Source organism: Xyrauchen texanus, chromosome 3 (assembly GCF_025860055.1).
Source record: "Xyrauchen texanus isolate HMW12.3.18 chromosome 3, RBS_HiC_50CHRs, whole genome shotgun sequence".
Classification (NCBI taxonomy): Eukaryota; Metazoa; Chordata; class Actinopteri; order Cypriniformes; family Catostomidae; genus Xyrauchen; species Xyrauchen texanus.
Window position 1 is genome coordinate 46875605 of NC_068278.1, and position 26827 is coordinate 46902431.

A 26827-nucleotide genomic window follows, 5' to 3' on the forward strand; every position below is an offset into this window, starting at 1 on the left:
TTAAGATTATTCTTAATAACAATTGTTCAAAGCGATTTTCACAAAAACTCACACTCCTAACTGTCTGTCGGGGAATAACCTCAGGCAGTTCGACCTGTGTGTTTTTGTGAAAATCGCTTTGAACATGTTATTCAGAATTATTGTTTGTTATTGTGTTCTGTTCTGCGGCCCAGCCCTGTTCAATCAACTCGATTTTCATGTAGCCTAATGTTATTCATGAATAGGCCTATGAATGTTTCATGTTGCTTATTGAAATAATTTAAATGTTAAAGTGGGTTATTTTGTATGTCCATATATCCACTCAATGTTTTTATGTTACTGAATGGTTTTGTTCCAAGCGACTTTTATTGACAATAAACAGACTCTTAGACAGATAGCCTAAGTTGATCGCATTATTTTCCGTAACATAAGCTAGTTTAATAGTAGAATAGTCTGACTGAGGTCAGTGTAGCCTACTTTTGCGTTCATTTGATTTCTGAAATCGGATAGGCTAAGTCTAAGGTCGATGTACTTTTGCGTCCATTCCTTTTTCCTTTTTTAACTCCTAACTGAATAATGAAAAACATGCTTTCTTCTTTATTCGTTTTTAGACTGGTGAAACGATATTTACAAACTTATTTTCCTTATATAGGCCTACAATGCTTAGATATTTAACTTCACATATAAAAAAGAAAGCCTAAAACAAAAACATTTCAAAAACTGTAAAATGTTAAGTTATATAAAAATAAATTATTTTATGATACACATATTACTGTCTTAAGTGAACTCATTTATAAATGCCATTAATAATTGTCATTATTATTATTAGCCTAAAAATCACCCACAGCCTAAATCACCTCTCTGTATTGTTCCAGAGACATGGCTCTTCTCATTCAGCACTGCGGGAAAAATATAATTTCCTGGTTTGGCCTTAGAATACCAGTAAAATCGACATTTTCCATATTAATTTGTGAATATTTTAAATGTTTAATAAAGGGGCAAAAAGTCATAAACAATACGTCAAGATTTATTTTTTATTTATTATATAAAAATAAATATTTATTATATATTTATTTTATTTATTATACTATATATATATATATATATATATATATATTTTTTTTTTAACTGCAGCATTTGTGGTTCAAATTCAAATTTTGGTGTTCAACTTTGCGTTTTAAAAATACAACAACCGTTAATTTTTGATTACAGGTTAAAAAAGGAAAAACGAATGGACGCAAAGTACACGGACCAATGGGTAATTTTAAAACTCGTTAATGATTATCATGTGTTTAAATGAGAAACCATAGCGAGAAACAAGCCAATACAAATTTGGCCGTTTTTTTGTGCATTCTCGCGGTTTTTGACGAGGTTTTGGGCTGGAAGACCTTCCTGGCATCTGGCAACCCTGTATATGACACTTTCTTCAAACTGTTTTAATTTTTCCCTTTAGCTCAGGGGGCTGTTTTTGTGTCAAATACATCTAATAGAGACTAATCCGAAGCCAAAGAGTGAGGCACAGTACATGATAATTCAAAGTCTGACTACACCTGAACATCCTCTTAAACACAGAATATGACATCTGCTTCCTCTCCTTACACAACTGCTGTCAGGAATTATACCTAGTCTCAGAAAGCCATACTGTAACAGTCACCACATCTTTTGGGTTGAAGGATGCAGCTGATATCAATGACCAGGTTCCTCTGATTAAAAATGATGTTACAAACAGGTCACCACCAAGACCTATGGAAAGTAATATGAATCCACACTAAATTTGTGAGTGCTCTGTGGTAAAAATACAATCTTTGAATGAACAATGCCTTATGGCAACTTTGAACAACATAAAAAAACAAAAAACAATAAAAAAAAAAAAACCCAAGCCTGAGGTTGAAATGACAGTGTGATGAGCAGTGCATTAAAACAAAATACAATAAACACTATAATAAAATATTCACACTCTAAAGTTGCAGAACATTTGTACACAAGTGGAAATGTACAGCTCAACTTACAAATAACTGTAACACAGATGAAGCATCATCTCCATATATTTATAATATAATTTTGTGGCAAAAGAGATAAACATAAAACATTTACAAAAATAACAAGCAAAAACACTGATCTTTACACACACACTCTCTCAATCACACTGAAAATGGAATGACCCAAGGTTCATTTAGTTCAGTTTTCTGTTGTTTTCCTTCCTATGATCCCATCCCATCTCCCCCTCCCATACAAGCCTGGATCTGCTTCTGTAATGACCATCTCCTCCCTCTATCCTCCGGCCACTGCTGTGGGCTCTCCCTGGGATGGCCCGTTAGGCTAGGCTGCCACTTCCAGGGCTGGTAGCAGGCCTTTCTCTGTCAGATGGGCCTTGAGTGAGTTGAAGATATGTACCTGCTGGTCTGGTCTCAGAGCAAGAAGCTGCTGTATAACTTTAGTAGGGTTTGGCCCTCTAAAAGGGATAACATATCAATGCACAAGGTTGATTACTTTAGAAATGGTCACGCTGTTAATATACTCTTTAAATGCGCACATTCAGAAAAATTATCATTAAAAAGGCCACTACACAAAAATATTTGACTGCAGAATGCCACGATTGACCAATCAGAATCAAGTATTCCAGAGAACCTTGTAATAATATTGTTTACAAATGCACAAACCATAATATCCCATCAACAGTCTCTTAGAACATTGAACAAGCATTCAAACCATAAAAACACATGACCTTAATCATGTTTTTCTGGTTACTATTACAACACTGACAAGAAACCAATTAAGACTTGAAAATTTGAACCATAAATGCAAAAGACAGTCCTACCTGATAAAGCTGGTGATGTAAACATTTACAAATGTAGCCATAAGGTACTGACAGTCAAAGCGGTCCATAATTCCTCCATGACCTGGAATGGTGTTAGCAAAGTCCTGCATAGATGGAGATCACAAGACACTTTGTGTATGACAAGAGCATCAGAAAGAGGAAACTGCTCATACATCAGATCAGGCATCAACGTGTCTATCACTTTATACTGGATTTCAAAGCCAGCTTAAGCTGTACTAGCTAATACTTTTGAGATACAAAAGGCTCTTTCAGATCGGTTTAATGCAATGTGATTAAAAGGCTTTGATGGCCTCAGACGAATTACACCCACTTTGATCTTAAAGGCCCTTTTGAAGCCACTGGCGAAGAAGCCTCCAAATGGTCCCATGATGGATGCAAATGCAGACAGAGCGATGCTGTGGATCTGGAATGGGTACAACTTCACTGTGGTCTATGGAGAAAATGAGAGAGGGGGAAATGTTTGGATCTGTCCATTAGACACAGGCTGTAAATGCATGGCAAATAGGGCTACAACTAACCATTATTTTGATAATCGACTAATATAATGATTATTAGCATGATTATTTGACTATTCTGGCATTACTGCAACGATTAATCATTAACTATTAACCATTTCAGCTTGTGTCTTGAGTTTGGAGGTTGTTTTAAATATGTGCTTACTAAAAATAAAGAGGACAAAAGTATCCATGACCTTCACTGAATTACAGGAAGAAAAAACCCTTAATATTTAAGCTTAATCAATAAACAATTCACTGCAAAAAAAAAAAAAAAATCCTTTTGTTATCAAGTTATTTTAAGTGTCTTTAAGGAGTGTCTTGTTTTCCTATAGAAATATCTAAAAATCCTTAAAACAAGATACATTTAGCTGAGAAGCAAAATTAAAATATCTAGACTTGATTTCAGAGAATATAAAATTAATATTTGTGTATTTTGTATCCAAGTATTTATTTTTATTTTTTTCACTTGTTAAGATTAGGGTTAGTTCTGCCAGTGCATTAAGACAAAAAATTAAATTTAAAATAAAAATTATATTTAACATTCTCCCAATTTTTTGTTAATTTCTTCTGCAGTATTGCTCCTCAAGTAAATGTACCCTGTTTTTAAGAGTCGTGAAACTCAGCCAGTTGAGCCCCAATTTTTCACACCTCAAACTGAGAAACGATTCTCGAAATGGGCAGAAAAAATAAAGTAAATATGTGGGCAGGTATTGTGGGCTTCAATCTCTCCCACTTATACTGGGTCACTTCACATGACTCATATAAGCTACTTAGGGTTAGTTTTTGCTTATTTACATGACATATTTCCATATTATTTGAACTTCTATAAAGGATGAATTTAAGATATAATGGCGGGGTGTTACAGCCCGATTTCAAAAGCTTTTGAACTTTAGAGACCCAGGGACCACCCACCCAGACTTTCAACCAACCCAGAGACCTCCATTACAAAGAATCTTTATTCACATGGTACCAATTTATAATAACGTTCATAATTAACATTACTACATTATATAATGTTTAACAGATCATAAGTTAGAAAGATAGAAATGTAATACAAATTTAGGTTCTATAGGTTTTATACAGATTTTCCACTGACCCCTTGAACAACCTTCAGGGAGACCATGTGGTTAAAAATCATGGATTTAGAATATTGGTTACACACATTTTTTTGGTCAAAAGAATAAAGGCAGTGAGAAAGAACTGTAAACGAACTGTGAAGCGGAGCTGTGACAGATCCACAGTAAGTGGAAAGTCAGCAGATGGCTGTGTCTGGTAAACACAGACACAAAGAACGTAAGAAACAAAAAGAGAAAAAGTGAGGGAGAGGACAGAACAAGTGAGAGACAGGAGGAGCATGTGTAACAGACTGGCTATGTGTGAAAATGTGTGTTTTACCCAGCCGGTGATGGACTGCAATACAGATGGCAGGCCGTAGTTCTGAAGCTGGAAGAGCTCAGACGGCTCACAGTCCACCGTGAATCTGTTGGAGTCGTTATTAAACTCCACTGGACACACAAAGTAGCTGTAACCTGCCATTACATAGGAAAGCTGGAGAGAAGAGGTTAAGTGAGATATTACATTTGTTGTTTAGCGAATTGCAGTCCACAGTGTTTCAGTCTAGGACATTGAATACTGTTTAAAACAGGCTTGTGCCTTTAACAGCAAATATAAGAGTGTAGGTTATGACCATGCCAAACAGAAACTATACCCACAGAACAGATTTCCACAGAATATGAATGCCAAAGTGCTTCAAAGTTCGTTTATTAAACGTTTTGGTTAATTTGATTATGGTCTCAGCTACCAATAAAAGAGTGTTACTCTCAGCTCAGTGTAACACACTTTACATCACATATTTCAATCCATTCTGCAGATTTTACATGTTGTGTGAGAAAAGAATGAAGGGGTTTACTTACCAGGATCCCAAACACAACAGTGGAGAAGAAGCCACCAATAAACCCCTCCCACGTCTTCTTAGGAGACAACTACACAAATAAATAATTGTTAAAAGTAGTAAACAAAGAATGATATGTAAATTCAATTGGAATATTACATACTGTATAATAGAATGTACTATCCATCTATCTATCTAATATATATATATATATATATATATATATATATATATATATATATACACACATTGCATTTTAATTTAATTCAAATATAAATATAATATTTAGAGTCATATTTAAAACTTAAACAATACTACTGAATATTGCATAAATGTTTGGTATGTTTTTTTGTTTTTTTTATAAGAGCACACACCTTGATGAGAGGGGTGCGCCCAAAAAAGAAGCCAAACATATAAGCCATGATATCATTACAGATAACACAGGAAATGGGCACAATAAACCTGCACACATAAAAAAAGACCACATTATCAACCGAACAGAAGACATTTATTATGATGATATTCATCACTTATTTTCTGGAACGACTTTGGAGTTTAAAGTATTATTTGGTGTTTGTTAGTGGTAGACAGGTGGCATCATCTTACCAGATCATTCCCTCAAAAAGGTTATGAATGATTAAGTGGGACTGAGTCACCACAATCAGCAGGGTCACATGAGTCCAACCGAACTGGTGAGAGATAGAGAGAGAAAAGGGATGAATAAATCCATTCTCTTCAAATCTGGGACAAAAGGCAGCACTCTGACATGGAAAAGATAAGAAACTTGTGTAGGGTCTGCACTGAATACAAGCAAATGTCCTTGAAGGCTGGTGTATGTGACATATGTGTACATGAAAATGTGTATGTGTAACAGGAGCCAGCTGGTATGTGCTGTGCAGTGTGTAAACCTCACTCCCCTGGCCTCAAGAGGCACACTAATGACTGATGGAGTGGTGGTGGCGTAGTGGGCTAAAGCACTGAATTGGTAAGCAGAAGGTTGCTGGTTTGACCCCCACTGCCACCACCATTGTGTCCTTGAGCAAGGCACTTAACTCCAGGTTGCTGCGGGGGGATTGTCCCTGTAATAAATGCACTGTTAGTCGCTTTGGATAAACGCATCTGCCAAATGCATAAATGGAAATTATGCTAGGGGCTGTAGGCTTTAGCCTCCTCATGCGGGCCTGCCTCCCATGCAGGAGACGCCGGTTCAAATCTCGCTCTGAGCAGGTCGAGCAAGACCAGTTACAGTGGTGCCATGGCCCAGATGGGAGTGAGGTTTAGGGGGGTGAGTGTAACAGTAGCCAGGTGGTAGGTAGTTGTGTAGTGTGTAAACCTCCCTCCCCTGGCCTCAAGAGGTGCACTAGCGACTGACGCTATAGGCTGTCAGTAATTTATTAAGCATCCTGTAGCCTTTAGCCTCCTCATTTCCATGCTCGCCTCCAATGCCGGAGACCCCGGTTTAAATCCCGCTAGGAGCGGGACAAGCTTTTACATGAGAAAATATAGGAGCACCACAGTGCATTTGAGTGAATGCACAAGGTATACTGAATTTGAATGTTGTGCTTGGGAGGATTTGAGTCAATATAGAGTAGGCTAACTTCAAACATAGACAAAATGCGATATTTACTATTCACAAATATCGGGACTCCCACAAATTGACCTATGAATGTCCTGTACTTTTCCAATTATTCATCATGATTATTGCATACGTTTTTTTTTTTTAATAATCTTATAAAGATTGCATTCACAAACAGTAATTTCTAGCCAATAAAATGAGCTGGGCATATCCACACAAAATATACTCACTATAGAAATTGACATGACTTTGCCAGGCCTAGAAATCACAACTGAAAAATGCCTTAACTTCCAAGGTTTTCCATGACCCATGGGAACACTGAACAATGTACACTCACCATATAGAACTGCAGGCGATAGTGCTTCTTCACCAGGCTCAGAACAAACATGCAGAACCCTGAAAGACAAACAAACCTCTGATAAGAGAGACAGCTCTGGCAATGCCATCCCACATGCGTCTACGTGAATATTTTTGGGCCAGTCACACTGTCACTAATTATGCCCTGTTTGACAGGAACCAGCCAGTGGCCAATAATCCAGACTAAACCAACAACACAGAATTTATTAAGCATCCTGTAAAAGAGAATTTTAAAACATAAAAGTAAATGAAATTGTAGAACATGAACAATTTATATAATTTAAAACAGTTTGCTAAACAATTCAACTCTCACTGTGCAAGGACACTTGTTTATAAATGCAATACCCACCACATATTGTTTATAGCACTTTGTACTGGCACTTCATACATTTTAAACCCACTTCTTATTTTTTGTTTCACTTTGTAAAATCAGTTAATTGTTTAGTTACATAGACAATGTTTACATTCCAGCTGAGCGGCAAAATGAACATTATTTCATAACAAGGGCTGTGACATAACAGTTAGATTGGTAACCTGTAAACTACTCACACAATGCAAGCTAAAACAGAGACATCAATAGGGGTATTTATACTTGGTCACTTCATGCATTTGATTGAATAAACACATTCCACTTATACTTGGCCACATCAATACGTTTCTGCCAAACAGATATAAATCCGATCCGAATTTCTGCGCTTTATGCAAATAAAATTGAGTTAACTTCTGTTATTATGCTAATGCAGGGCAGCGAATTTAAAACAGTGGATTTATTATTTGATTCCTACGATGAGACTCATCTTAGGTAAGATACATCCATGCGCGTCAGCTGCGCTTATTGCCAGTGTTTAGTTTTAGTTTCATTCTGAGATCTGCAACAAATAAATGAAGAAAAAGGTCCTGTCTCTCCTACAACATGCATTCGTTTCTTTCTTTGTTATTATTTATTGCGCTACACAAACCCTGTGCAAACCCTGATAGCACACGTACATCACCCAGACATCTATTTGAGGTGTGCGTTTACTTCTGGAAGACATATTTCATACGTTATTATTTGCTCATCTGCTATACCTCTATAAGACGTATGTCAATAAGTATGTCTCGGATGTCAATAAGACCAAGCAGATAACATTTATGATTGAATGTTTTTTAATCTCTTCTTTTTATGATGTTTAGCAGATGTTAATTAGATTGTGATGCTTTCCAGATGAAAAGATCTAAAACAAAAAGTTGCAGAGATGTACATCTGTGAATACTCAGTAACAACTGTTGTTTGTTTCGCATTTTACCCAATGCTGACGTAGCGCTGTTTGGGCGAAGTTAAGTTTACATAAGTGGCTTGAACAGCCAGATGCATTTACACTTGACTGGAGATTCATCTGGAAAGCATACAAACCACCTACGGAGGTGATCGTATTTATATCCATCTCAAATCAGTGTTGGATGGCATTTACACTTGGTATTTTCATGATTGGATAGCAATCCGATGTGATTAGCATCCTGTTGCAGGTCATTTGTTAGTTCATGCCATTGTCTCAGTGCATCATGGGTTCCTAAGGAGTTTAATAAAATAAAAAAATAAAAAACACTTTGATGATTTGAGCAAGAATGAGCACTGTAACCAGCCAAGCTTACAGTAACTACACTGGCGGCCAAAAGTTTGAAATAATATACAGATTTAGCTAATTTCGGAAGGAAATTGGTACTTTAATTCACCAAAGTGGCATTAAACTGATCACTGTCTTTGTGTTTGTTTTTTTAAGTTGTCACAGTATGCAATAGCCTCGCCTGTCTTAAGGTCAATATTAGGTCAAAAATGGCAAAAAAAAGAAACCGCTTTCTCTAGAAACTTGACAGTCAACCATTGTTTTGAGGAATGAAGGCTATACAATGCTTGAAATTGCCAAAAAAACTGAAGGTGTACACTACAGTCTTCAAAGACAAAGGACAACTGGCTCTAACAAGGACAGAAAAAGACGTGGAAGGCCAGATGTACAACTAAACAAGAGGATAAGTACATCAGAGTCTCTAGTTTGAGAAATAGATGCCCCATGTCCTCAGCTGGCAGCTTCATTGAATTCTACCTACTCAACACCAGTTTCAAGTACAACAGTAAATAGAACACTCAGGGGTACAGGCCTCATAGAAAGAATTGCAAAGAAAAAGCCACTTTTGAAACAGAAAAACAAAAAAGTTAGAGTGAGCAAAGTAACACAGACACTGGATAACAGACAATTGGAAAAGAGTGTTATGGATCTTACTCCCACTGAACTTTTGTGGGATCTGCTAGACTGTAAGGTGTGTGAGAAGTGACCGACAAGACAGCCACATCTATGGCAAGTGCAACAGGAAGTTTGGGGTGAAATGTAAACTGAGTATCTGGACAAACTGACAGCTAGAATGCCAAGGACCTGCAAAGCTGTCTTCGCTGCACATGTAGGATTTTTTATGAGAAATATGTATAGTTTATAACGGCTGATATTAGCCTTTCACGGATATACTGGTATCGTCGTATATGTTTTCCAATATGTGCAGATATGAAAACTTTTTTTCATAACAATGTAGGAAAAAATGCTTGGGGTGATTTAGAATTGGTGTCATACATAATTTGTCCAGCAGAGCGCGCTTCAACTCCATTGTTTACAGAGTTGAACTATCAGTGGTTCTGCAGACAGTGCGGATTTAAGCGGTGTCTTCACGGTAAGTTGATAACTAGTTTGTAAAACACATACTGGACAGTTAATAAACAAGGACCCTATCATTTTAATACTAATGTAGCATTAACCCTGTCCCTGGCAACCATGTCACTCATGTTTATCACATCTGTTTGCTATGGTAGCCAGCAATAATTTGTCAGTGCAGTCAGTAATGTAGCAAATAGAAAGGTAAACAGAGCATCTTTTTGCAGCACAACAGACAACGTTGCAGTGGTGGATTGTGTCTATTGAGTGTTGATTTCACACTATGTCGTTACCTAGTTGGTTTGACGCAATACTGGAAAATTTTTATTAAGCTATCATTTTAATTTAAATGGTCAGCATCTGACTGATACTGAACATACAGTACTGATGTTTATTTAGCTAACTACTGTATTTTTATTTATTCCTTATTTTCTCAGTGTTCATTTTTAGAACTTGCTGACAATGTATAATAATAATAATAATAATAATAATAATAATAATGTAAAATATTCTTTGATAAAAATTATTGTTTTAGAAAGCAGTCTTTTGAGTACCTTTGCATAGTCGTATCGGTGCAAAATCAAAGCACAATCCACATAGAACATTTTTATTTTCATTCCTGCACAAAAATTAACTATATCGGTAATCTGTGAATTTCCCCCTCTAAAATCGGTATCGGTCTAAAAACAAATCCTATATCGGTCGGGCTCTAGTCCTGAGTATACGTTGTGATAAGTTGAATGCCACTTTGGTGAATAAAAGTACCGATCTGTACATTATTCCAAACTTTTGGACACCAGTGTATTACAACACTAAAGTGAACACTAATGCAAGAAAATGCAATGATATTGTGGTGTATCTGAAGAATCTGACAACTAGCAAGTCAATGGTAAAACGAAATCTTGAAATATGTCATCTTGTATCTTGAAAGAGAAAATTTGATTAAAATGTTTTATGACCAAAGGGAGCACAGTTGGGCAGAGCGCCTAACATGCTGGCACGACACAAGCTTAACACCTAAAGCAAAAAACAAAACAAAAAAAAACACCACCCAAAACCTTGAGCTATTGCTCTGTCACCACGCCTGTGTGTTAAGGCTGAAGTGTTTCACATACTCCAGTTTAATATGCAGAGAGAACTAGAAGTAATCCATTCATAGGTTGATGTCCTTGAAAACGAAATGCTGTGGTTCTGTGGCACTACAAAAATTGCTCCATTTGAACTGTCCGTCCAGTTCGACCTAGCAACATTTAATAAGCATGAGTTTGGGGTGGGAATATCTGTTTAATTGATCAACAGCAGAAGGGGGGAGTATTCTGGAAAGCTGTTTGAAAACAATGTTTATTTTTGCAATTCCATTTGGTGGCGTCAGTGAGTGAGATGAAAAGGCGAATTTGTGGGAAAGGTTCTTACCTGTGAGGTACAGGGCAAAGGAAATAAAGCGATGGTATTTGCTGAGGATGCGTAGAGGCTCCTCCCTCTGCACCAGAGTGAAGAAGCAATCTGTCACCGTTTCCCCATAGAAGAAGTAGTTCACACACAACAGGAAGTACCTGACAAAAAGAACTACATTTAGCAGTCAGAAACCATTATCACAAAGGACATTCACATCAATTGATTAATAAACATGTTTCTAATGGCTGTGAAAGTAATTATGATAGGCCCCATTTGTAAGACACAGCATATGAGTATGAGCAGGCTAACATTAGGACTACATGAAAGAACGCAGAAGGATTCTACTCCTGATTTGCCAGATAACTAACCTACAGAAACTCAAAAGTGATTGCAAAGAAATTCACCAATCTTTGAAATGTCTTAAGGTGAATCATTTGACTATAAAGAACAAGGAAATGTCACCACCCCAAAAAATATTTTTTGTATAAAGAGATTGAAGCCTGTTTTGCGGACAGTTAAGACTTACGACAATTAGTGCTATTCGTCAATTACAATTTTTTTTAAATCTTGATTAAATAGCAGATATTAAAAGTGCTGAAATTTTACATTATATACTATATACTTCTTTCCTTATCCAAATCCACTTATTTCCTTCTTAGGAAACAAAATAATATGTAACAATATAATTCTTAAAAAAAAAAATCCACAGTATAAAGATTTAGAAATGCACTAAAATAGCACCAATTCAATTAACATTAAATACAAATTAAGTCTAAGTGGGAACTTGAATAATATAAAAATTATGCAACCATAGGCTGCATATTCATTGCAATGTGCATTAAATCTCATCCTCCACAGATTATGGCTATCCACTTTGCTACAGAAATCATGAAGCCAAATTCACAATTCAAAGTGCCGCTTTGAACTCCACATGTAAAGCGCTTTCAAACAACCTCTCATTCTGAATTTTTGGGATAGTTAAGACTCTATATGCTTCTGTGGTAATTAAATTGTGCCTTACAGAGGCTGCAAAGAATTTGATTTCCCATCTGCTCTTGTTTTGTACAACAAATAGCATTAAGAGGTCCTTTCCCCATATTTGATCATTGACAAGATGGTTGTATTTGTGCGTCATTGTAATGACTCTGGGAGGACACATCACAAAGGTTGCGCCCTGCTCCAACCAGCGTAAATGATTTATTAAATAGTAAATGCATTAATAGTGAAAATTACAGCACTAACATTTTAATTAATCACATACATGAATGCATTAACTGTGACAGCTCTAACAACAATTAATCAGATCCTTCCAAACTACAATTCCAGTATCCTACACCAATGCAAAATAATAATAATAATAATAATATCTTATTTAAATTGAAGGGTACAAGCAAAGTCAGTGTAGTATTTGTTGTACGGAATATGATTTATGTTTTTTGCTTTTTTTTGCATTAAGTAATGAGATTTTTGTTAGCATTACAGTAGAAGTACTGTACATCATAATGGTCCCAAAAATAGGCTTCATGTTCTTTATGCAAAATATAGTTTAAATTTTTTGTATAGTTATAAATTTGAATATATAGTTATATATTTCTTTCTTTTAATTTTGGGGTAAAATATGACTCTGGAACTTTTCTTTTATGAAATGTAAGTTTAATTTAGGGGTATTTTTCACTCTTATCTCTCTTGTTAGTTTTGAAACATTAAAGGCATAATTCACCTAAAAATTACATTTCTGTCATCATTTACTCATAATACACCCGTTGCTCCAGACTCGTTTAAAGGTGCACTCAGTAATATTGTCCTCATTAAAAAAAGTTTAACACTTAAATACATTAATTGTAATTTTGCAATATATGTAGGAAATCTTGACCATCTCACATGAATTAATGAAGACTCCAGTCATATCAGTAACCTTATAAAAACTGTTTCATTCTACAAGGAGAGGGTCCGCATATGGGGGCTGCCATGTTAGATTCACATGACCTGTCGAATACTACTCGCTTAATCGCAGTAACCATCCTGTTATTTGATACTTTCACTCATTGATACAAGTATGGCTGACTATGAATAGCATATTTCTACAATGGCATCTGAAACAGAAAACTATTGCGTTTGAATGATGCTGCATCCGTGCCACTAGTTGTCACTGTAAGTCTAAGATGACACAAAGACAAAAGTTACTTAGTGCACCTTTAACTTTCTTTCGTGGAACACAAAAGGACATGCTAGAGGTCTGCCACCAAACACGGGCAGAACGAGACCTGACAAACCATCGGGTTTGGGGCCAGATTCGGGTCAGTTTTTCCAAATATGACTATGTACAGTTGAAGTCAGAAGTTTACATACAGTTAGGCTGAAGTAATTAAAACTCATTTTTTAACTCCACAGATTTAATATAAGAAAACTATAGTTTTGGGCATCTACATTGTGCATGACACAAGTATTTCTTCCAGCAATTGTTTACAGATTGTTTCACTTTTAATTGACTATATCACAATTCCAGTGGGTCAACATTAAACTGTGCCATTAAGCAGCTTGGAAAATTCCAGAAAATGATGTCAAGCCACCTTCAATACGCCGCCCTGGTGCCAGCGTCACACACATGGCCCATTTCACAAGCAGGAGGGAAGCTCAAGTTGAGGTAACATGTTATCTCGAATATCAAATTTATATTGTTTGTAAACATTAGATAGCTAGCAAGATAAGTTAGCATTAACAACTGACCGGCTGTAACTGCCATTGGCCAATGGCCTATCCATTAACATCGGGACGATGTCTCAGCACACCAGTCATGATCTCGAACAATGGAAAGCTATTTCTTTTAGCACTGCTTTGTCCATTTAACGGATCTGTCCTGTACCCGCAATTTTTTTTTTCCTGACCCTGTACAACGGTGTGATAGATACCCAACCTGGCAAGTTCAGTGAAACTCCGCCTTTGACACTGAGCCCGCCTCAATCCCCAGTTGGCCTTATTTGGCCCAAGGGTAATCGGCGGGCCAAAGGCCATTGGCCACAAGCCCAGAGTACGCAAAACGAAGCCCAGCAAGTGACAGTGGGAACGCAACTGGCCCTGGCATGCACTAGCACACCCTCATTTAGCCTGATAGTGGAAACGTGGCTATTGTTCCTAATTTCATTTTGTGTTCCACAGCAGAAATGATGACAGAATTAAATTTTAGGTGAGCTATCCCTTTAGCAAAAACCTCAGTTCATTTTACACCAAAATATAATAGATTTATCACACCAAAATATAATAGATTTATCACATGCTGTATCCCACCACTGAATTTGAAAGCTCATTTTCACATTAATAAAACTTGGTGATTCTTTCCTTTTCTAAAATTTGAAAGGAACACTACAGTTTGACTGCGGTCTAATCCAGAGTGCATTTACTGTACCTCTATACAGCTGGTGATATCATGAATAGCTGGATAAATAAATGAGCACAGCAATTATTAATTTAACACAAGAAAATGAACAACTTGTAAAACATCAAGCTAAAAAGATAATATGCAAGTGATGATGATGACGACGACCTCTAATTACAGGCTTGCACAGTGGGAGAGAGAGACAGAGATCGATCTGGGTTGAGAAATAATGAGAAGAGGGAGACAGGGAGTGAATCAGAAAAAAAAAAGGTGACAGGTGCATGTCGCAGGTCTCACCAACTTAGTGTTCTGAACCAGGGAAGGTGGTATGAATGATACACACTGTAACCAATTGTGATGATCTCCTGGAAGCACTTGATCTGAACGCACAGCACCTGTGAAAGAAAGTGAGAGAGAAAAGATTATAAGACAAAGTGGCAACATTAAATCTACTGTAAATCTTCAAAATGCTTCATCAGTAGCATAACTGTATCTGTAGCCATTTCTCAAATGGTTAATCATAGAATAAAATGGACCGATTATGCTAAGTGATATTGCGAGACAGAAATAAAAATAAATAAATAGTAATAAACACTTCTGCAGAGGTGATTATGATGATTTTAGAGATGAGAAGAACCCTGGTTTATTTCTGACCCTGTTTCCGGTGTAGACAGTACTATACATCACACCTTTGAAAAGATAGCAGCAGGAATAAAAATGCTTTGGCTTATACAGTCAGAGCTCATCAGCTGCTGTGTGATGAGTACCGCTTTATCATCCCCATTGCACACCTGATACATTTCCCATCTCCATCTAGAGCTCCATCTGCAATGGAGGTATTTTCCATGTGCATCCATTAGTTATGGCTTTGATTGCATTAATATGTAAATGTGCATTTGCATATGTAAACTTAATTGATAATCATCTATCTTCTTTATGCATCCTAACTGATTAAGCAGGAAGGTTCCCTCCCTCTGAAAGTCTTTGTCAGTTTCTGTCTTCGTTATACAAGTATGTAATGGTGGAGTATAGACTTTACTCTGTCCTTCACTGCCTATTTCAGTAATCATTAAAAGTCATTTTTGTAAGAAAGTATCAGCTAAGAACAACAATATAAAGATAGTACCCATCCAGAACTGCATTGGTTGATGCAGCAATTATGCATTTGTTGCTGTAAACTGCTAAGAGGCAATATAACAATATATCATGTTTTGACTGCATCTGTAAGGAAGTTCACCAGCTCAATTGTTAAAATAAAATAAAGGCATTTGGACTCAAAAAAAGAACAGGAAGAGGGGACACTTACAATCATCATCAGCACAATTGGACCCAGATAAATAATGAAGAAAAAGAAGGAGATCATGGCCAGAGTGAGGATTCCCCGCACCCACCAGTTCTTCCATCTGCAGGGGAGACAAACACGTTAATGCAAAGCATAATGGGCAGAAAGATAATCTTCCTACTGTGAGGGAGGACTAAAAGCTCAGGTGGCCTCTTTACTGAATGAATCATCTTCACTGTGTCTGGGATTTACAACAGCAGACCCAGGGCCTGAAATTAATTTCTGAATTTCTGGGGGGTTTATACACCTTTGCGGGGGTATAAAACATCCAAAATTTCAGATGGATCTGGGGTATACAAAACAACAGTAACTCTTTGTGGGGATATTTTTGCCCCATATTATGAATTTCAAGGGCATTTTTGCCCAGAGACCCAATTAACCCTGGATGGAACACTAGAGAGACAGAGATGTAAAAGTGATTATGTGTCTCTCTTCACCATTCAGCTGCCTGCCTTGTCAAATGTGCTGCATTATGACGCCAAAATTTATAAGGCGCAAAACCTATTGATCACTCCAACGGCACACGCTTGCAATGTTAACTTTGCTGATTAGGAGCGTTAATTTTATTGCGTCACTCACTAACAGAGACACAGTAGAACATGTGGAATAAACAGGTTTAGAAAGGTTTATTCATTTGTAACATCTTAAATTCACTAACTACGAGACAAAATGCTCTCTCAACGTGTGTGCCTACACTAAACTCAACAAGCGTTCAACGCGCTACTGACAGTTGCACATGGAAGAGAGGTAGAGATGTAACAGATTTACTTGCGCATCTTCTGGAATTAAAGTTTGATATAAAAACAAGTTGATTGATTTGATCAACTGTAACTGTTAGTTTAATAATTTGCAGCTGCACTGTAAAGTGAATAAAAGCGTAGGGGAATTTCAATCAGCTGTGTTATCTGTTCTGGAGTGGAGACATGTTTTGTTTCACTGTGTTCTGTACTAGCTGTATATGGATGAAATGTTCTAATTAGTTGCTAGGACATTACTATGGTATTTTGAGTATAGTTATGTTCATTGCTTCAGTATATGGTACCAAGAGTGTTCTAATTGGTTGCTAAGGCATTGATATGGTGTTTTGAGTGTACTTGCAGTATATTCATTACTACAGTATATGGTAGCAAGAATGTTCCAAGTGGTTGCTAAGCCATTGATATGGTTTTTTGAGTGTATCTGTTTATTGCTACATTATATGGTAGCAAGAGTGTTCCAAGTGGTTGCCAAGGCATTGCTATGGTGTTTTGAGTGTAGTTATGTTAATTGCTACAGTATATGGTAGCAACTAGTGTTGTCAAATATACCGGTACTCCAGTACCAAGGCGGTACTGAAAAAAATGTTTACGATACCACAATTTCTGAAGGTACCGGAGTACCGAATACCGGGTCTACCTGGTACCCATGCAGAATCGGGAACTTTTGAATGCTCACAACAAGCAAAAGATGGCGACAAGCAAAGCTGCTGCGGAGTCTCAACTGAATCTTGTCGAAAAGAAAAGTGGAAAAAGCCAGGTTTGGAAATTCTTTGTATTTGAGGCTGATGAAAAGGGAAACATCATAGATCAGCAAAAACCTATTTGTAAACGGTGCTTTCACAATTTTCTGACAAGAGGAGGAAACACATCAAACTTAATAAAGCACCTGAAATACAGACACCCGGATTAATTCAAGCAACCAAAGCAGGTAAGTTTAAAAGCATATTATCATTTGCATTAGGGCTGAAACGATTAGTCGACATTATCGAAAACGTTGGCAAAAAAAAAATTATGAGAAAAATTGTAATTGTCGAATAGTTGTTTGATCTTATTTAACGTAAAATGAAATCATATTAAACTGTAATGATGCGCGAGAGCAGCACTGCAGATCACGCCTGACGGAGGAGAGGAAGAATTACACAGATCACAGTCCAGGCGCACTCTAAACTTTCACAGCTTCAAAGTATTAGGGAATTATAAAAAAAAAAAAAAAAAAAAAAGGAAAAGGAAATTCAGAAGCAGTCTCGTTGTGGAAAAAGTGGAGCCGGAGCTCTTTAAAGGAAACATCCCGGCATTACAAATGCAGTTATATTTAATGTGTTATAGCTTTATTAACATTCAAATAATACAGAAGCAGGTCATGTTAATAACTTTAAACTCATAAACTGGCATTTCTCTGTGTGGCAAGTGCCTCTTCAATGAGTTGCGCGAATGTCTAAGGGGGAGAGATTGAAACTGTACCCGGCTGAGAGAGACTCTGACGCTCATCCATCGAGCGCGGATGCTTAATGCAGCTAGATTAGAACACGATGGTTCGCGACTTATTTAATCATAATATATGTCACTGTGCATTTCTTATCATGAAGAAAAATTGCAATATGCAGCTTTATTAATACGAGAGCACTTTGCACATTAGTTTGGAAATTATTTTTTATTCATTCTATTGTATGCTTGTTTATTTAGTTTTTTATTTCGTACTTTGTAAAAACTTAAAGTAAAGGTTGCAAAAGTTTAAGCAAATCTTATACGTGTTCAAAAATACTTTAAGCATACATTGTACAGTTTTGTTATAATTGAAAAATAATATATTTAAATTAAAGTGTTGCTCAATGGCATATTTCTGTTCTTAGTTCTGCTGCTAATGTATTGTTAACTTAGTTAATAAAAGAGTGTTGTTAAGTAACCCGTTTTTGCTTTGGTACCAAAAATGGTATCGAGTGCCATGAAATTTCAATGGTATTAGTACCGACAACTGAAATTTTGGTACCGTGACAACACTAGTAGCAACAGTGTTCTACTTGGTTACTAAGGCATTGCTATGATATTATGAGTGTATTTAGTTTCATTGCTGCAATATATGGTAGCAAGAGTGTTCCAAGTGGTTGCCAAGGCATTGCTATGGTGTTATGAGTGTATTTAGTTTCATTACTACAGTATATGATAGAGAGAGTATTCTAAGTGGTTGCCAAGACATTGCTATGGTGTTTTGAGTGTAGTTATGTTAATTGCTACAGTATATGGTTGCAAGAGTGTTCTAAGTGGTTGCTAAGGCATTGCTATGATGTTTTGAGTGTATTTATGTTAATCGCTACAGTATATGATAGCAATAGTGTTCTAAGTGGTTGCGAAGGCATTGCTATGGCATTTTGAGTGTTTTTTTTCCCCATTGCTATAATGTGGTAGCTAGGGTGTTCCAAATCGTTGCTATGGTATTTTGAGTGTATGCATGTTCATTTCTACAGTATATGGTTGCAAGTGTGTTTTAAGTGGTTGCTTGGGCACTGCTATGGTGTTTTAAAAGTGTTTTGCTCATTGCTACAGTTTAATGCTGCAAATGTTTTTAAGTAGTTGTTAGGACGTTGCTATGGTGTTTTAAATGTTTTTTGTTCATTGCTACGATACATGGTAGCTAAGCAGTCCCAGTTTCAGATCAAAATAAAGCACAACCATTGTACAATTGAGGGTGCTTTTATGTCAATTTGAGGGTGCTTAGGAGCACTTGCCGGAATTTAATACTTATGCTTGGGGTTTTGAAAATCCCCTAACACCAAATATGAGCAATATTAGTAGTAGTGATTATATTGATAATCGCTAATAATTATATAATTCTGGTTTGTTTTGGGAAATTGCTGTTACCGGGAGGAGAGGCCTGAAAGGGCTTTGTTGAGAACCTCTGGTGTGTCATCAGCAGAAACAGGAACTTCAGCAACACCAGTGTCTGGTTTAATCTCACTATCTGATGCTCCATCTCTCTCTGACTTGCCCTCTGTTTCAGATCCCTGGAGACAGACAAAGAGAGAAAGAGAGATAAATTAATCTATCAGTATTTGTTTATTGGCAGAAAGAGTTCTGCAGATATATAAATCTGAGGCCACCAAAACTATTTAAATGACTCAAAAAAATGGTTACCACCGACACTAATGTATAGGCTATACAAGGCAGAATCTTTATGTAATTGTAGGCTGTAACTGTGGTGTTTAAACTATAAATACTAATGACCTGCCTTCATCGCCATAGCAACAGGCTTTACTATGTGTTATTGTCAGATGGAGTTGGCCGAGCTGTCACAAATTTTCTAGAAATATCTTTTCTCTCTGTTTGATATTAATAATTTGGACCTGCTTACAGAGTGTGCCCCCAAGCTAATAGACCACATCCTGCACTGATACTCAACAGTTTCATATGAACCAATGGCAAGATCTATGGAAGGATCCAGGGTTGCCATGGAAATGCACTACATCCTGACATTAAGGATGCCAGAGTTAAAAATACCATCCCTTCCCTGCCCACGTCCTCCCCCGTCTCTCAACCATCCCAACAACTGCAAATAGGTAATCAGGAACTGAGGACATCCCACTTTTCCTGAGAGAGAGAGGGTGGAAAAGAGATACATCGCACCAGACCCATGTTTGTCTCGGAGTACGAGCAACAGAAATGATCAGACAGCAGTATTTGCTGTGTGTTGGCCATCTGGAATCATGGAATACCTCGACTAATGCAACAGCGATAAAATGACACAGTACAAATGAGATGACTGATGTTAGCCATCTGTTAAATGTGTTTATGTCATTCACCACTCCAAGACAGATTTACATCTGATATTATTTGATGTTTGGGCAGGGCACATCCGGAAGACCCGCTTTGTCACGGTTTGCTGACTACAGCAAATAAAGGCAAAGTCTAAAGTCTCTCTAGAACATTTTACCATCTTCATTCCAAACTCAACAATGGCACAATCTGTTTCTCAATCTATATCACATTACAGTTAAACTAATGTAATAAACTCAACAGGGCTCTACATTGTCTCATTCAGTCTCTAATTCCAAATGAATTCAAAAATTCTCACAGAAAAAAATTTAATAATAATAAACCAAGTAAATGATACTGCATCTGGTATCTATACTTGGTTTATTATTAGCTATAATGACTTTACATTTACGCATTTGGCAGACGCTTTTATCCAAAGTGACTTACAGTGCACTTATTTCAGGGACAATCCCCCCCGGAGCAACCTGGAGTTAAGTGCCTTGCTCAAGGACACAATGGTGGTGGCTGTGGGAATTGAACCAGTGACCTTCTGATTAACAGTTATGTGCTTTAGCCCACTACACCGCCACCACTCTGACTTGTACATCATTACACTGAATATTAATTTGCGTTGGAAGTATTTTATTATGTGAGAAGAAAGAGACTGGAGTGATACAGGAGACATGAAACTAGCACAGCTACTTTAGAAATCACTTGTTACCAGGAACAACAGTGAATTATACAGTTTAACATTAATATTTGACAGTATAATGCAGCAATGGAATCAGCATTCAGAGTCAAGAATTTCAGAGAGCTGTGTAATAAATCCTTATAATATCTTGCATTACGTGACAATCAACTAATAATACCAACTGACATTTTAAAAACACATCCACGCACGAAAGCCAGAACCAACGAGGTCTAATACCAAGGAAAAGCTCTGTAATAATATTTGCAATTAAAATTTTGCTTGCAATAAATGTTGTTTTGTCAGGGTACACGGTTACTTTTCAAAACTTGATCTGACACTGAATGCTCAAGCAGCCTAATGTACACTTAGAAAACTCCTGATGCTGCTATAACAATGCAAAAAGCATTTACCAATTTACTTGAAGTGAAAATCAGTCCTCCTTTCCTGTTTAATTAATCAATCGCATGATCTCAGGTTATTAAATCCATAAGGATCTCTTTCTCGATAGCGACAGTGATGACAGCTGACATGTCAGCAAGATCTCACGCTCTTCGCTTTCAAATTACATCACTTAAAGCGTGATTTCGTCACAACACCAGCTAGAAGGCCTGGACTGAGACATATCCTAAAGATCACACCCAAAAGAACAAATAAATCAATCTGATTGGCTGATGAATATGACAATCTGACTTAAGATGCCTATTCACTCCAGTGTTGAGGGATTCTGCAAAAATTCTGAAGGCCTGATGGGTGGAGCTCAGACTCACGTGCTGCTTTGGCCAAGGAGCATGGCATCGGCCATGCGATTTGTGAAACAGTTGTCACAATTTGCTGGTAAGCATTGTGGAAAAATTTCAGATTTTTCTTGTTTTTTGCCATTCATTTGTAGATTAATTAGTAGCTGAAAGCGTTTGAAAATACATAGGCAAAAAGGTAAATGAGATTAAAAAAAAAATATTTCATTATTAGGCATGTTACGCCAGCAGAGAGAGCTTTTTTTTTTGTTAAAATCTGTATTTTGGTTGCTCAGCAGTTAAGGCTCTGGGTTACTGCTTGGGCCCTTGAGCAAGGCCCTTGACCTCATCTGCTCCAGGGGCACCGTAACATGGCTAACCCTGCGATCTAACCCCAGCTTAGCTGGTATATGTGAGAAAAATATATATCATTTCACTGTATATGTGCAAATGTATAATGTGTGACAAAAATAATGGCTTCTTCTATTGGCTGATTTTTTTTTTTTTAATATTGGTGTATCTCTAGAAATAGGTTACAATTATGCAAAACAGTAAGTGTAAACTAATTGTTTTAGTTATTTCTCAAATATGAGCCTGTAATGAAGTCAAACGTGATTAGATGGACCTGTACAAGATCAACTGAATGAGGGCAGCACAATTTTTAATTTGCATGATCAAAAATTAGGTTAGACAAATGCCTTGGTGTTCAAGATGGGCAAGTGATCTCATCGCCTTGATAGAGAGCCTCCCACTATATGAGCAAGCAAGGTTACAATATTTCTTTGTTCTCTACATTCAGTATGGACTGAGACGTTTACAACTCTAAAGATAGAAAAGGCTGTTTCTTTCTTCATTTGAGGAGAGAAACCACAAAAATTGCAAATATGACAAAAATACTACATAAATGTGCAGAAGGAAGTTATATGGTCTACCTCAACCCAATGACCAGAGGAAATTCTCAGAAACTATTGACTAAGGATATTTCCAGATATAGCTTGTACTGAAGAGGGTTACCTAAATAATTCATAAGATTGGAAACCATGCAAAAACACAATCACATCCTGCTGGCAAAACCTGCCCTTTCATACACAGAGAAGAGTACAGTAGACACATTAGTTTGAAATTGTGAGGTCTCAATACAGTTACTCAATACTAATATAGGCATAAGTCATATAGAAATGTCATATTTATACTGTGATCTTTACTAAACTGTGAGGTTTAGTTTAAACCCATGTACTTCTGCTACATACGAAAGACTCTGAATGTTTACTCACCCATCTGCCCAGATCTTCCCAATTCTCCATTATTTCTACCATAACTTCCACCCAGCATGAAGTTTAGTCCATGCACTCCAGAACTCTGCTGAAAGTACAGCTAATTCAGAACTATTTAAACCATGGTGTGAGTTCAACCTCACTGCCCTGAACAGTGCAGAGATTGTTCATGCCACTTAACTTAATTTCAGTAAGAAGGCAACGGCAAGAAATACACTGGGTGCTGATACGTGCGTTTTGTTTCGTTTGGACAGGCAGGAAACCTTCAGTACTTAACCAGCACAGGAAGAAGAACATCTCCAGATCCTGGTGCTGGAACTCTCCCCATGAACTCTAGTGCTAAAAACTATGACCATTCATCAAACGATTTAAAATCAAGGCATTAAAACCTCTAATCTTATTTTCCTGGGGGGAGACAAGTCACATGCACGCGTGAACCAAAAACACAACGACCCACAGCAGATATTTTCTCCATCCATGACATGACAGCATGTAGCTTATACGATAGCCACAACAACAAACAACTTTCTTTCTCTTTATCCGTTACCTTGTCCTCCGAGTGCTGATCCTGCAGCTCTTTTTCAGTCGCTCCTCGGTGTCGTAATTCTGTCATGATGCCCTCAGTTTGCTGAAAATTAAGGCCTGAAAACGATAAAGCAGCAATCGACTGGCGTTGCTGTTCGTTTTCAATGATTGTTATTGGGACGTAGAGGGAAGCGACTGCGCATGCGTGTGTAAACGTTCAAGGCCAAGGGAGCGCCATCTGGTGGATAGACAGATAGATAGATACAGAGAGTTGATATATATTGATATATATTGAGATATATATAGATAGAGAGAGTTGCGACAACTCCATTGACTCCAATGGAACGTTTTTTTTTTACAGCTCGTGGAGCCTCTCAATAGTTCCCGGAAGTAGCAGCAATGCAACGACAACATGAAAGAAAGGACACATACAAAATGCTTGGCATGCTATTTAATTTATTAGAAATGTATTCATGAATTGCTGTAAATAGTTATTGCATTTATTTGAATAAAAATACAAAAAAAAGTAATATCGTAATATATTATTACAATTTAAAATAACTGTTTTCTATTTTAATGTATTTTAAAATGTAATTTACTCCTGTGATGCCAAGCTGAATTTTCAGCCTCATTACTTTTTGAAGTCGGCAGTTTATATGTACGAGTATGCTTAAGTTGTTTTTAAAAGCTGAATGTATTGAGTATATGAATAAGTATTGTAAGAATTATACATTAGATATATAATATTTATAATATATAAATAATTATATTACTGTATATACAATTGTAAGAATTGTAAACAAGCTTCATTTCACTAAATTTTACATTTACGTAACTGCTGCTAATAGTTAATAGTTCATTGACCCGTTGTGCGGTGCGAGCTGGAAATCACCTGTCACCAGCCTGTCTCTGTACTATCTGAAAAGTCATAAATATGACATTAGTTACCATGAGATTAGTGAAAACAATGAACATGAGGTAACATAAAAAGGCAACAGAAACCCTAGCCTGAAATAAGTTGAGGCAAATAACGGTAAGCACACACTAATCCTCAAATATTAGCTGATTTGATCTTTAAAAAAACAACATCGCTGTAACAACATACTCATGCTACATACATATGTCGGTGTGTTACATAAATATATAAAATAAATGCATTTATTGACTACTAATTACCAGAAATTGCAGTTCTGTCACTCTACTCTAACAGTTTAAAATGCCCACCAAAGCACTTCCTGGAACTATCTGAAGTCTACGTGAATCACGTGACGATCAAGCATTTAGAACTTCCGTTGTCGCAACTCTCTCTATAGATAGATAGATAGATAGATAGATAGATAGATAGACAACGTGATTGACAGATGCGGTAGCACAATTAAAATTACACAGTTATGATAATTTTAATACAAACTTTGAGACTGTATATTATATTTCACTCTAAATTGCTGAATCAGGGCTATAACAAAGTGTGGATATAGGTCTGACTATGCAAGACTGTAGTTTGAAGTAATCAATTTTCTTTGCATGATACTTTTTCTGCATTTAAATAGCCTATGTTGGCGTTAGCTAGCTAGCCAGCTTTATCAATAGCTGTTAGCTAAATTTGGTGGATGATGACAGTAGCTGTTCATAAAATAGACTGCACATTATAAATACACTACTGGTCACACTACTACTCATTCATTTTTTATTTTATATATATTTATATATATATATAATAATAAAGAATGATGTAATGTATATATACATATATATACATATATATATATATATATATATATATATATATATAAATTATTTGAAAGTTACGAAGCAAGGTATCGTGCAATTCGTCAGCATTAGCAGGCAAGATCAAGTTAGCTAAAATTGCACAGATCAATCCTTATGGCACTATAATTCATATGCTTTGCAGTTATGTAAGCTTACCTGTCCAATAAGAAGAATGACAATTTTGATCCCCAAAAACGAATGAAGGTTCCTCCAGGAATCAAATGCTCTGCCAATGTTCACTCTAGTTTTCGCTCGACTACGATCACGTTCCCACTTAGCCAGACTTGATTCAGTAGATAAATTATTTATTTTATTTTTTGGCTTACTCAGAGTTTGTGTAGGACTCGGTGTTGTGCTGGAAGCCGGACGTTTGCTGGATTCCATCTCTAAGATAACGTTACCATGTTGCAGTCTGTAGATGCTATTTAATAGCGCAAGAGAAGCTACAGCCTGAGGCAAGGCTCTCGGGAGCTTGCAAAAACGTCACATCCTTTGGATTTTCCCGGCAAAAACGACCCGCTCCATTCACATGAAAATCAGTCTACAGGCACAAATAGGCAACTTAGGAAGTCCAGGAAGGTCTCATTTTATAAGTTGCATTACAAGCGGTTCACAGATTGGCAAAAATAAGGTGAATATTACAGGAAAATTTTACATATTGCACCTTTAAGAGATACGGGGGAGTGACTTGATTGCGTCAGATATGTTTACATTTATGTCAGATATTACATTTTAGTCTGTTCTCACCTAAAACTATCTGGATCACTTCAGAAGACATTCATTAAACCACTGGAGTTTTATGTTTTTTATGCTGACTTTATCTCCTTTATGGAGCTTATGGGGATCTGGTCATCATTCACATGCATTGTATGGACCTACAGAGCAGAGATATTCTTCTAAAAATCTTTGTTTGTGTTCAGCAGAAGAAAGAAAGTAATACATATCTGGGATGGCATTGAGTGAATGATGAGATAAGTTTCATTTTTGGGTGAACAATCCCTTTAAAGAGGTGACATGAGGAATACATTTTTACTTAATTGTACTATAAAAACATACTGTAAGTTTCAGAACTGAAAACGTCCTCCTTAATAGAAAAATAACATTTATTTAAGTCAAGCTGCAAAAACACCTTGTTTGGAATATGTAGAACTAGTGACGTCACAAGGACCAAATACATCTGTATATGACTGCCTCTTCAACAAGATATCAATGCCTATTTTTTGTCATTGTTCATGTGGCCTGCCTACTGGTGCTCAGTCAGTCACACAGGTGAAGAGGAGAGAGATGGGCCTGTCATGGGAGATTAATTTACTCCAAAGAAGACTTAGACAGGACACTTTCATGTGCCTATCTGGATTTAAATGTTTTTCTACTTAAAGATGCACTAGACCTGGGGGCGGC

The 26827-nt window shown here is 36.8% G+C and overlaps 1 protein-coding gene across 1 annotated transcript; it reads right to left on the reverse strand.

Annotated features, from left to right (window-relative positions):
* Positions 1–1115: 1115 nt before the first annotated feature.
* On the reverse strand, positions 1116–23821 carry LOC127628670 (phosphatidate cytidylyltransferase 2-like). Its single transcript, XM_052105458.1, has 13 exons — positions 23679–23821; positions 19542–19684; positions 15892–15988; positions 14883–14980; positions 11231–11370; positions 7120–7178; positions 5813–5895; positions 5581–5668; positions 5229–5297; positions 4711–4863; positions 3129–3248; positions 2798–2901; positions 1116–2431 (listed from the first exon to the last, which is right to left on the reverse strand). The coding sequence occupies exons 1-13, from the start codon at positions 23742–23744 to the stop codon at positions 2299–2301; spliced, it is 1353 nt and encodes a 450-aa protein (XP_051961418.1). The 5' UTR covers positions 23745–23821; the 3' UTR covers positions 1116–2298.
* Between the last annotated feature and the right edge of the window lie 3006 nt (positions 23822–26827).